General features: G+C 44.2%; 1 protein-coding gene across 1 annotated transcript in view; it reads right to left on the bottom strand.

Moving 5' to 3' along the window:
- The window catches only part of LOC120066096 (phosphatidylinositol 4-phosphate 3-kinase C2 domain-containing subunit alpha-like), a 57,972-nt gene that overhangs the window by 23,627 nt on the left and 21,009 nt on the right, over nt 1–13,336 (bottom strand). The window contains exons 3-9 of the mRNA XM_039017201.1: nt 11,420–11,520; nt 10,550–10,710; nt 6,899–7,019; nt 3,741–3,852; nt 3,129–3,208; nt 2,933–2,996; nt 2,495–2,641 (exon numbers count right to left, since the gene is read on the bottom strand). Coding sequence (XP_038873129.1) covers nt 2,495–2,641; nt 2,933–2,996; nt 3,129–3,208; nt 3,741–3,852; nt 6,899–7,019; nt 10,550–10,710; nt 11,420–11,520 — 786 coding nt within the window. The remainder of the gene's footprint in view (nt 1–2,494; nt 2,642–2,932; nt 2,997–3,128; nt 3,209–3,740; nt 3,853–6,898; nt 7,020–10,549; nt 10,711–11,419; nt 11,521–13,336) is intronic.

Raw genomic sequence — 13,336 nt, 5'->3', positions numbered from 1 at the left:
ATATCGCCTTGCGTTCCATAACTTCTACAGACATGAAGGAATGCTCCGGTTGGAACGTTATTGGATATATATGATAACAACATCCTGAAGATTGATTCTCTACTTACTTTGACCAGTTTATTCGACTTGTAATATAACTTTATGAAGTTTTCCTCCGACGTTTGCCTGCATCTGCGCGAGCGTTTGGACACGTGTACTACACATGCTAGCAAAAGTAGCTACTTGGACATAAGTAATGGACATTATCGAACAAAACAACGATTTATTGTGGAACTAGGATTCCTGGCAGTGCATTCTGATGAAGATAATCATAGGTAAGGGAATATTTATGATGTAATTTCGTATTTCTGTTGACTCCAACATGGCGGAGAAATGTTGTTAAATCTGAGCGCCGTCTCAGATTATTGCATGGTGTGCTTTTTACGTAAAGTTTTTTTTTTAAATCTGACAGCGGTTGCATTAAGAACAAGTGTATCTTTAATTCTGTGTAAAACATTTATCTTTCATCAAAGTTTATTATGAGTATTTCTGTTATTTGACGTGGCTCTCTGCAATTTCTCTGGATATTTTGGAGGCATTTCTGAACATGGCGCCAATGTAAACCGAGATTTGTGGATATAAATATGCACATTATCGAACAAAACATAAATGTATTGTGTAACATGATGTCCTATGAGTGTCATCTGATGAAGATCATCAAAGGTTAGTGATTAATTTTATCTCTATTTCTGCTTTTTGTGACTACTATCTTTTGCTGGGAAAATGGCTGTGTTTTTCTGTGGCTATGTACTGAGCTAACATAATTGTTTGGTGTGCTTTCCTCCTAAATCCTTTTTGAAATCAGACATGTTGGCTGGATTCACAACATGTGTAGCTTTAATTTGGTATCTTTCATGTGTGATTTCATGAAAGATTGATTTTTATAGTAATATATTTGAATTTGGCATGCTACATTTTTTCTGGCTTTTGGCCAAGTGGGACGCTAACGTCCCACATATCCCAGAGAAGTTAACTAAATAGGGCTATCTTCTGTATACAACCCCTACCTTGTCACAACACAACTAAATGGCTCAAATGCATTAAGAAGGAAATTCCACAAATTAACTTCAACAAGGCACACCTTTTAATTGAAATGCATTCCAGGTGACTACATCATGAAGCTGGTTGAGAGAATGCCAAGAGTGTGCAAAGCTGTAATAAAGGCAAAGGGTGGCTAATTGAAGTAACTCAAATATAAAATACATTTAGATTTTTTTAACCTCTCTTGGGTACGTGAGACGTTAGCGTCCCACCTCTTCAACAGCCAGTGAAACTGCTGGGCGCCAAATTAAAATACAGAAATACTCATAAAAATTCAGAAAACAAAACATATTTACATAGGTTTAAAGACTAACTTCTTGTGAATCCAACCACAGTGTCAGATTTTAAAAATGCTTTACGGCGAAAGCATACCTTACGATTATTTGAGAACATAGCCCAGAAGACAAATCATTACAAACAGTAACCAGCCAAGTAGAAGAGTTACACAAGTCAGAAATAGAGATAAAATGAATCCCTTACCTTTGATGATCTTCAAATGGTTGCACTCAACAGACATTCATTTACTCAATAAATGTTCCTTTTGTTCGATAAAGTCTCTTTATATCCAAAAAACCTCAGTTTTCTTCAGTAATCCACAGGCTCAAACGCATTCAAAACAAGCAGACAAAATCCAAATTGTATCCGTAAAGTTCATAGAAACATGTCAAACGATGTCTATATTCAATCCTCAGGTTGTTTTTAACCTAAATAATCGATAATATTTCAACCGGACAATAACGTCGTCAATATAAAAAGGTAAACAAGAAAGGCATTCTCTCGGTCGCGCGCATGAAAAAGCTCTGTGACACTTTAGGGTCCACTCATTCAGACTGCTCTTACTTCCTCATTTTTCAGAATACAAGCCTGAAACAATTTCTAAAGACTGTTGACATCTAGTGGAAGGCATAGGAACTGCAATTTGAGTCCTAAGTCAATGGATACTGTAATGGCATTGAATAGAAAACTACAAAACCAACAAAAAAAACGACTTCCCGAATGGATTTTTCTCAGGTTTTCGCCTGCCAAATCAGTTCTGTTATACAGACACTAGACACTATTTTAGAGACACAGACACTATTTTAACAGTTTTGGAAACTTTAGAGTGTTTTCTATCCAAATCTACCAGTTATATGCATATCATATCTTCTGGGCCCGAGAAGCAGGCCGTTTAATTTGGGCATGCTTTTCATCCAAAATTCCGAATGCTGCCCCCTACCCTAGAGAAGTTAACACTTTTTTGGTTACTACATGATTCCATTTGTGTTATTTCATAGTGTTGATGTCTTCACTATTATTCTACAATGTAGAAAAAAGCAAAAATAAAGAAAAACCCTGGAATGAGTAGATGTGTCTAAACTTTTGACTGGTACTGTGCCTTTATATATTCATGATGGTTAGACATCATTGGACCCACCTCTGGCGAGCGTGTCCTGGGGAGGTTGACAGAATGCTTAACCCTTCTCACTGCTTCGGTGATGGCCTGCGTCTCCACCTCGTCCAGGGCACAGCAAAGGTTCTTCACTGTCTGCACCACCCGATCCACCGTCTTATATTGGGTGCTCTGTGGTGGAACAAAGTCATTGTCAAGTGTGTGTGTGCGTACACAATCTCTGTTCAGTTAGTCAACAATTCAAAAGTGATTCTTGAAACAGATGTGCCATTTCTAGAGCACATGTCATCCAGGAATTTATAGGCCTGTCGCAAGCATGTGTGAACTATACACACGATGAACAACCACTACTCAACGCCTGATAGCAATTTTACACCACAACCATCACAGACATCCGCTATCACAGAAACATTTAGGGTCTTCAGTGCAGTGTCAAAGATGTGAATTAACTTCATAAGCTACCTCATTCTGCAGGCAGATGTTGACTTGATTGTGATAGCCTTCCAGATAGTCAGCCAGGCCTTGTCTGAGAGAGAGAGAGAGAATTATCCAATCACAGAAATCTCAGCCGTTATCGGGAATTCTAGATGGCCATGTTTGGCCTCAAACAATGGCTAAGATGACGCGATAAGGAGCAGAAAGAAAGGCATGTTCCTACCTGGTGACGTTCTCCTTGAACGGCCTCTCCACTTGGCCCAAGTGCCTCTCCAAGTCCACCTGAGAGGTGTCGTCTTCCGCCTGCGTGCACACAACAAACCATGACATTTCACTGCGGCCTCCCTCGAATCACACTAGGGTTTCAAAGTCGGCTCATTTCTGGAGTGCAGTTCGACAAGCTTTTGATGAAAGGTCTTAATATGATTGCATCTTACCGTGAACGACGTCACTGTTGAAGTGAACACGCTTTTGAAGTATATAGGAAGAACCTTGAACTTACAGGCCTGACACTGCTAGGTTTCAAATGGCGTGTGTCGGTCTTACCAATAAGGTCAGTATTTCTTGAATGTTTGCTTTAACGAGGTATTTATGATAGCCAGCCTGTCTGCCCGTCTCCCTGCAAGTCTGCCCGTCTCCCTGCAAGTCTGCCCGTCTCCCTGCAAGTCTGCCCGTCTCCCTGCAAGTTTGAAGTTTTCTTTTCTGGACATCTGTCTGTCTATTTCATTAACTTTCCTCCAGGCCTTTGACCTTTAGCTGGTCTTATTCTACTTTTGAGCTTTAAACACACATCAAAGTGCTACATCACTGATTTGTAGGTTGGTTTGGGTCTTACCGTTCGTGCCAGATCCCTTCTCATGGTGCTCTGGGAGAGCAGCTGGAGCTTGATCTCTGCCTCCCACTTCCTGCAGTTCTGTACGTACTCGTGGCTGCCCAGGCTGTGCTTACTATGGAGAGGACACAGGGCCACAGGTGGTCTAAGGTCAAATATGATATCAGGGTCTTGTCCATTAGGTACCAAATAGAAGGAAACAAAGGGACAACCTGGATTTGGTCCAATAAGAAATGCACAAGTTTGTTTTTATTTCAAGAAGTTTACAAAGGTTTCCCGTTGCGTGCCCAAATGAACAACACCCAGCAGTTATAGCATTATGCTCGGAACATTGTGAGGAATGAGCCCAGTTCCGTTTCAGCACTTAGCCCCAAGCCCTTACCACCTTTCCTTTTGGTGTTCATAGATGTAAAATTATGGGAAAAGGGACGAATCAGCAATATGGTAGTGGCTCCAACTAGCCTTCCAATAGGTTATGATGGAAAGTCCGTCATCTGGTTTCCACCTAATCTAACCTTTCAAATCAATGGTGTTGAATGGTGAGGAAGTAGGCCAAATGGAACTAGGCCATAGTAATTCAGATTTATCGGTTAAGGCCGTTGGTGTACACAAGGACATTAAACCCAAGAGTAACTTAGAACTAAACACTTAAAACCCACTTAAAAGTTAAAGAGTTCCAATGAATCTAAAGGGCCAGAGGGGGACCTGACCTGAGAGATGCTATGCTTAGCAGGGGCTGGGAGCAATGGAAACATTCCAGGACCTTCTGAGGGCTTGCCAAGACCAGACAAGGCCGGGAGAGTACAGATAAACACACTGGGGAATTTGTAGCTTGACACAAAGCGAAACTGACCAAAGTCTCTAAAAATGTAGTGCATGCAAGCAACACACACAGAAAGACACACACATGCTACGCAGGTCAACTATTTGATCACCTGCAGCCTCCCGCAATTGTTAATAACCCATTCGTAACCGCCTGACTATATGTGATAAAGTGAAAACCTGAGGCCCGCACCCAAACTATTTTGTTGTCTAGGGCCTCCCGGGTGGCGCAGTGGTCTAGGGCACTGCATCGCAGCGCAAGCTGCGCCACCAGAGACTCTGGGTTCGCGCCCAGGCTCTGTCGCAGCCGGGCGCGACCGGGAGGTCAGTGGGGCGACGCACAATTGGCCTAGCGTTGTCCGGGTTAGGGAGGGTTTGGCCGGTAGGGATATCCTTGTCTCATCGCGCACCAGCTACTCCTGTGGCGGGCCGGGCGCAGTGCGCGCTAACCAAGGGAGCCAGGTGCACGGTGTTTCCTCCGACACATTGGTGCGGCTGGCTTCCGGGTTGGAGGCGCGCTGTGTTAAGAAGCAGTGCGGCTTGGTTGGGTTGTGTTTCGGAGGACGCATGGCTTTCGACCTTCGTCTCTCCCGAGCCCGTACGGGAGTTGTAGCGATGAGACAAGATAGTAATTACTAGCAATTGGATACCACGAAAATTGGGGAGAAAAGGGGGTAAAATAAAACATTTATAAAATAAAAAACTATTTTGTTGTCGGGGTGCAGGATTTTTTAAAAGCTCAATTTAGATATGCCTATTTTTCTGCTTATAATTTTCAACACTTTGGTAGACTATTTGTTAGTTAACTTGTCTATAATTAGATACATGCAGCTTCTCTTCTTTCATTACTTGTTGCCCTAGAATACTAAATAAACCCTTGCTCACCAGAAAATATGTCATACATCGATAGAACGCATGCTTCAATCTAGTTGACATTGGTCATTTTCTCATTCATCTCTTCTTCTCTCCTGCAGCAAAGATGTTGAAGGACCGTGGAGAAAATGCAATAAAACAAAAGAATGGTAATGAGTTTCCATCCAAACATCCGTTTGACCGGTTTTTAAGGGAATTAAAAGCTGTGAAAATGACCCAACATGTTTCTGATAAGATTTCAGTTTGGCTTGTATGCATATTTTATGTGGTTGTAATACTAAATCAGCTTTTATGATGCTGATAAAGATAGCAACTTTACAGATGGTCCCTAACCACACATTCATTCTCTCAAGATGCTGAAATAAATAAATAATATTTCTCCACTCCTGTTCCCGAGTGAAAATGTACATTTGGTGTATCATTTTACTGAAAAAAAAACTGCTTAATGCTGCCGAAGTTAATAGATTAGGCTATGTGAGAGGTTATAGACTTCAGTTACTATTCCATTTAACCGATCTGAACAGTACAGTTCCCTTGACGTACCATACTTGAAGTCCCCGTCTTGTGACTGTCGAATTTGTATAGCACCTCACAAATCACACAACATATTTCCCAAACATTAGCCTACTGTTCTGGCCCTCCCTTCTCTTTATTTTCAACCTCGCTATTTTCCCGTTTTTTTGTATTTTTAATTTTTTTAATTGAATTCAAATCCAACATTGTCCTTTTTTTCCCCTCAGTGGATCGAAGTCAACATTTTCTGCCTAAGTTCCCAAAAGCACTTGGCAATAGCCATGTATTTGGCACGCATACAGTTAGGCCCTGAAGTTTAGGCTTACGCACTAACGCTAGAGATAAATAATGGAATAAAAACCTCAATGTAGCCTAGGTATGAATTGCACAAGAATGACACATTTATAATACAGTTTGCGCTTTATTCAACCTGCCCGTCACCCACGCACCCCATCAGCCGCACAATATTTCACTACCCTAAACCTGCCCGGCCCAGTGGATATAACTGCGGGTTATGAGTCAACCCGACACATCACCAACACACACACTTGACCTAAGAGTATTTATGCCAAAGAAGTCTTTAAAACAAAACCTGCTTTTGCGCAACCCCTCTGTTCTTAATTAGTAAAAGCAGCCCCTGCCCTCCTGACTGTTGCTTTTGCAACAGAACTGGCAAAATGGCCAAAAGGAAACATTTTCCTTACACAATTAAAGACAAATGGCTCCCTGCTTGAGGAATGTTGGCAGTGAGCTTGTTGATATTCTTGTTTAATCTCGCTCCTCTTCTCCTCTCTCTGCGAGGGCGAGAGGACACTTAGAGGCAGGATTGTGGGAAACGCAGGTGTCAGCGTGGGGTTGTGTGCCAGTGTGTGTGTGGTTGTGTGTGTGCGTGTAGGATTGTGGGAAATGTGGAGGCCAGGGTTTTACATTTGTGTGTGTGTGTGTGTGCTCACTTTTGCAGCACCTCCTCTTGGCCGCAGACCTTGAGGACGTAGCTGCCGATATCCACCTGGTTGAGGTCGTCGTGGACCCAACACAGGGCTTGCATGATGAGGAGCTCTACATGAGAACTCACTAAGGGAGGAGGAGAAAGGTGGGGAGAGTGAGTGAGAGTTACAGCAAGCACAATGGCATACAAAGTCTCCTGTTCAATTTCTTTAAAAGTGCATCCTTCCTTCCTCCATTCCTTGAAGGAATCATTGATTAGACAGGTGAACACAAGGACACCACCACACTAATAAAGCAAGGTGCCGTTTGTCCACCTCTAGGCCACAGGTAGGAGAAGAAGCAGCAGCCAGATTCTCAATAAACAAGGAATCAAGAGCTTCTGATCCACCCAATAAAGTGATGATTTCAAGTCCAAGAGGCCCGACGGAACGGTCAGAAACTATCGCTGATGGAAAAGGAGGAGTCAATAATTGTCCAGATAGCAGTTTCATAAAACAATATCGCAAAGATCCTCTCAGATAGGATTACAGTGTGGGTGGTTCAAGTCAAACTATATTCATACCTAACCTGGTCCGAGATCTGTATGTGCCGTCTCGCCCACTCCTAGTCACTGGCGTGACAATGAGCGTATATGAGTTGGCAAGATGGCACAAACAGATCTGAGACCAGGCTAATTTGATCTCCCCTATCTTAATCGAATTAAAACGGTTCAGTGAATGATCTCAGGCTGCATTACGATACTGTGTTATTGGAAAAGCCTTATGTTCGTATACATGGGCATGTTTCCTGGGAAATATTTGGCGGAGAATGAAACGTGTGTATGTGACTGTGTGTACGCATGTGTAACCTGACACAAAACAGATTGTTCTGCCACTTCTAGAAGGGGGGGGGGGGTTCTTGGTTTCTCCTCCGTTTGATGCCAGCACACACACACAGACCACCCTGGGCTCTCCAGCAATAACAACCCCACACCCTACAGAGGAATGGACTGGACTTAGTATTAAGGAAACAATACTAGAAGGCCTATTGGTGAATTTAGAGAGCGTTATGATTGGTCACATCTTGGTAGTGGGTGGGTGCTGTGAGGTGGCTTTCTAAGGATCCCTGTCAGGCTAACTGGTCAACAACCGAAGAGAGGGCATTTTGGGAGCATGTTGCCAGATCTGTTTGTGCTGTCTTGCCTCTTATGGTCATTGGAGGATGCAAGACAGCAGAAACAGATCTGGGACCAGGCTGGCATTCCAGAGAGTGTGTGCTGAAAAAAAGCCCTCTTGCGTGTCGCTACGAACTCACACATGGTGCTGGAATGTTTGCGACTTGCGTGGTCACACACGCACACGAACGTAGGTGCTTAGGGGCTGGGTCTGGTCTAAAGCGGGAGAATCGAATCAAACGTTATTAGTCACATGCTCCGAATACAGCAGGTGTAGACCTTACAGTGAAATGCTTACTTACAAGCCCCTAACCAACAATGCAGTTTTAAGAAGAATACCTAAAAAAATAAGAAATAAAGTAACAAATAATTAAAGTGCAGCAGTAAAATAACAATAGCGAGACTATATACAGCGGTACAGAGAACGTGCGGGGGCACCGGTTAGTCGAGGTAACTGGGGTAATATAAACACGTGGGTAGAGTTATTAAAGTTACTTATGGACAGATAATAGTAGGAGTAGGAGCAGTGTAAAAGAGGGAGGGGGGGGCAATGCAAATAGTCTGGGATGCCATTTGATTAGATGTTCAGTAGTCTTATGGCTTGGGGGTAGAAGTTGTTTTGAAGCCTCTTGGACCTAGACTTGGCGCTCCAGTACCGCTTGCCTTGCGGTAGCAAGGAGAACAGTCTATGACAGGACTGGTGTCGATGATTACAATACTAGTCTCGAAACACAGCAGGATTCTAGCAACTCGTTAGCTTGCACTTGAATACCCAGCCAATGAGTGACGTCAATTGAGGGCTCACATCCAATCAGCCGCCAGGAAGGGGCCAGGTCCTGGGCGATCCTGCCAGGGCAAAGCAGAACCCAGACATATTACCTCAGCACCAACGGGGACAGGAACAACTGCATTTCTCATCATCAATAGAGGGAATTTAAACAACTCCATTTCTGCGTTTTACTGTCTACTTCTTCATCAGATTTAAAAAGGCACTTAGAGAAAAAAAGAGAGCAACATAGCAAGAGAGAGAACATAAGGGAAAGCAAGACAGTGAGAGCGAGAGTATGATGGCAAGAGAGATCAAAAGACAAAGAGAGCGGGGCATTTCAGATCAGAGAACTGCAGCAGACAGAGCTAAAAACGAGGGGTTTGACTAAGGTGACATCCAACACACTCAAAGCCACCAGACATCCACCTCAGCCAGTTCCCTGGGTTTCCTCTCTCCCCACGCCAAGGTATGCAAGGAATCTCTAACCTAAATCGTGCAGTTGAAGATTCTAGCCTAAGAAAGAACTAATTGTTTTTTTTCTCCCCGGTAACAGAAGCTAGCTCGTCTCTGTCTGGCTGTTAAATACAGTAAGAGTGTCAGAGCAGAGCAGAGAAGCTGTAACAGTAGCAGTTGGGGAAAGAGTCATCTGGGAATGCGTTTTTGTTCACCCCCGGTAGAATTTTCCACACGCCAAATTTAGGAAGCTGGTGGAATGTGGGTGGAAGTGGAACAGAGGGGCCTGCCTGAGGACCGAGAGAGAAACGCGACAGATTACACAAGAAAGAGGGAAAGAAAATATATTTTCAGCCTGCTCTTGTACCCCCCCGTACACTTCCCCCCCTCCTAAAAGGGAGAGAAGGCCATTGTTCCTGTGTGCCGACATACAACCCTGGCTTTTCCCATTGTGGCCAATCGGGGGAATATGTACTGTACAGCGAATCAGGCCTGGCTGTACAGTGCATGAGAAAGAAGAGGCAGCATGACCAGTTGGTGTGGTTACAGAGAGACTGGGTTAGTGGGACTGGCCACACACACACAGGAACGAGTAAGCAATACCAGTTTGGTTTTAAAATAAAAAAGCAATTAAGGAAAGATAGAATCCACACACAAAAGGCTGGTGTTGATTCGCTGCCAGGACCCAGGGAGTTCAGAGCAGACTCCATTAGAGAACTTGGTCACAGGGGGCCAGGCCAAGAGAGATCAGTGACTGGCATTGGAGGGGTGGATCCAGGGGCGGCGCTACGAACCTGGGGTCAGCCAATGACAACGCACCCCCAGAGATCAAACCAAAAGCCCAGTGGGCGAATGAGTGAACATAATATAGAGAAGCCCTTTGGCCGACATAGCTGCTCCAGGGCAGTGGCACAACCTTTTATTTGTGAGGAGAGGGAATGTGGCGTGTTTCCACAAAAAAAAGAAAAGGAAAGAAGAAAAAAAAAACTCTGTCCCGAATGCTGCTTCCTCCTTTGGACCTCTGGCCCAGTATTCTTGTCTGTCATCTGAAGAGCTCTGTCTTTTTTTTTGCAGTTGGGTTAATTAGACCTGGGAGAGCTCCATTCTAAAGAGGCCCCTTGATGTCATTGCATGTAGTAATAACCTACTTTTATGGTTATAAAGGCATCTTAGCAACCAGCCTGCACACCCAGGGTCGTGTTCGGTCCTGAATCCTGGAATTCTCCAACCGAGGTATCAGAATTTAGCAAGCCTAGTAAGGGTGTTGTGATATGTCCTTACCGTCGCAGGTGAAGGTGACAGGCTCCTGGGACTCAGAGATCTCGATGGACACCTTGACGCTGCAGCCGTTGTCCCCTCCCCCGTCCCTCTGGGGGATCACCGCGCTCAGCACGTACCCCGGGTTGGTGTGGAGGTCATCGTGGGCAAACTTTGACCTCAGTCTGAAAAAAAAATACAAAATCAGCCAATTGAAATCCAGTACGTCACCTTTACATAGAATTGATTCTGTACTTTTTATTACCTTAGTTTGCAAATCTGGAAGTTTGCTGGCCTATTACACATGCATAAACTAATAGATAACGGACTGACTCAATTCCTGTGATTAGTTCTCCTACTTAACTTCCCCCGTCCCGTACTTCCTTATGGGATCTAAAGTTCTTCTAAAACTCTTCTGCTTTGGTGATATTTGCTGCACATGTACTGTGTTTTCTGCCAATAAAGCATTACTGAATGGAATTGAATAATTACTCAGGAACTAATGTATTGATGCTTACTGAACTGTCATCGAGATTACTCTCAATTGCCTCTATACTTCTCATTTACATGTGAAGACTCTTCGTGGTCTATAACGATGGCTTTCCCATTAGGGATGGGGGTATATGGGGCAGCTTTTACACTGTGTGTGCGTGTATGGTGTACTGCTTTGTTGGTGTTGTTATGTCACCATGCTGGAGAGCGATTTCCAGAGCAAAGCTACATCACCACTCCACCCAGAGGACTGGAGTGAGGCTACACACCCAGTCACACAAACATGCAATTACAGCACACACACAGTACTGTGCGTGCACACACTCCTTTGCGTACACTCACACAGTACTAAGGTGTGTGCTCAGAACACACACACATACTGAACACACACACACAGCTTACATTGCTACGTCTTCACAGAAGGCTACAACTTCTAGGTTCTGGGCTTCCTTTTCCTCCAGGGCGGTGTACTTTGCCAGTGCTTTCCCACTTCCCTTATCGTGCTGCGAGACAATGAGACAAAGCATAGGGGACAAAATGGTGAGCAAAACAAGAAGAAGTAGGTGCATGAGCCAACCTCAATTGAGGAAGTGTATAGGTTTACTGGTGTTAAATTAATATGGAACTGGAATTAAATTGGTATTCGTTTAGGAAGGTACACATTAAATACAAAAAGTACAATTGCAGTAAGACCTTAACACCTAATTGGACCTACGCACGTATACACTCACCGCCCCCCCATTCACATAAATGGATCGCTCCTACAGACAGTGAGTCGCGAGGCCGTGGCTTGCTGTATAAAGCAGGCAGACAGGCATCGAGGCATTCAGTTACTGTTCGATTGAACGTTAGAATGGGCAAAACAAGTGACTGAGTGTGGTATGATCGCCGGTGCCTGTTGCGCTGGTTCCAATATCCCAGAAAAGGCCGGCATACTGGGCTTTTCACGCACGACAGTGTCTAGGGTTGACAGAGAATGGTGCGACAAACAAAACACATCCAGTTAGCGGCAGTCCTGGGGGCGAAAACAGCTCGTTAGTGATAGAGATCGAAGGAGAACGGCAAGAATCGTGCAAGCTAATAGGCTGGCAACAAACAGACAAATAACAGCGCAGTACAACAGTGGAGTGCAGATCGGCATCTCGGAACGCACAACTCGTCGATCCTTGTCACGGATGGGCTATTGCAGCAGACGACCACACCGGGTTCCACACCTATCAGTTAAAAACAAGATCACCAACACTGGACAATTGAGGAGTGGAAAAACATAGACTGGTTCAACAAATCCCGGTTCCTGCTGTGTCATGCTGATGGCAGAGTCAGGATTTGGCATAAGCATCATGAGTCCATGGACCCATCCTGCCTGCTGTCAACGGTATATGCTGGTGGCAGTGGTGTACCGCCATCCAATTTGCAGCAACTGCGTGATGCCATCGCATCAGCATGGACCAACTAACCTGTGGAATGTTTTCGACTTGAAGAATCCATGCCCCGAATAATTGAGGCTGTTCTGGAGGCAAAGGAGGGGTCCGACCCGGTATTAGAAGGGTGCACCTAATAAAAACTGTCCGGTGAGTGTACATTTACACATTATACAAACTGACGGAGTCTCGATTAATTTAGTCCTGTGCATTGTGCTAAGTAAGTGAGGTGTATGCAGGCACCTAAAATAACAGACACATTTTGATATATGAAAGCAATGAATCCTATCAAGTGAATTTTTCCTATTGTGGAAAAGGTAAACACACACGCACACACACTAAATGGGCCCCTCTAGGAATTGAGTTCAGAGATTCCTGGATGCAGTGAAAAAGCTGCCGGGAACTGGCAGGAGGAACGCCCCATAATTTGACTAACTAGTTAGGGCTAAGAATGTGTTTCCTGTGCAACAGGAAATTACTAGTTAAAATCCCGCCTCTTCTCCCTGGTCTGCTGTGAGTCAGCAGAAAAGCACACACAGGCGTTGGAATTCAATGACATCACGATGCACACAGAGGAAGACTGATTCTGCTCTGAGGGAATAGGGAAGGGTTACAAAAATGCCTGGTATGCAGAGTAACTTTCGTGTGTTGTTACTTGTTGCAGACATTTGAAAACAAAAACGCATGAAACAAATGTGTGCTTTCTAGTGCACTTATGAAAAGTGATCAATCATCTTTTTCACCAACATAGCACAGCTTTTCGGGGCATACTGCACAGCATAGCTACCACTGTCAAAGTAACTGCACTTCTTGACCCATTCTACACTTCAGTGACTCGTACGCTGAGGTTTATGCAAAATACAGCCATCTAAACATGATCTACACACACTTCATGTGT

This window comes from Salvelinus namaycush, chromosome 21, assembly GCF_016432855.1.
Source record: "Salvelinus namaycush isolate Seneca chromosome 21, SaNama_1.0, whole genome shotgun sequence".
Taxonomy (NCBI): Eukaryota; Metazoa; Chordata; class Actinopteri; order Salmoniformes; family Salmonidae; genus Salvelinus; species Salvelinus namaycush.
Note: the sequence above shows the minus strand (reverse complement) of the source record. Positions and strands in the feature narration are given on the sequence as shown.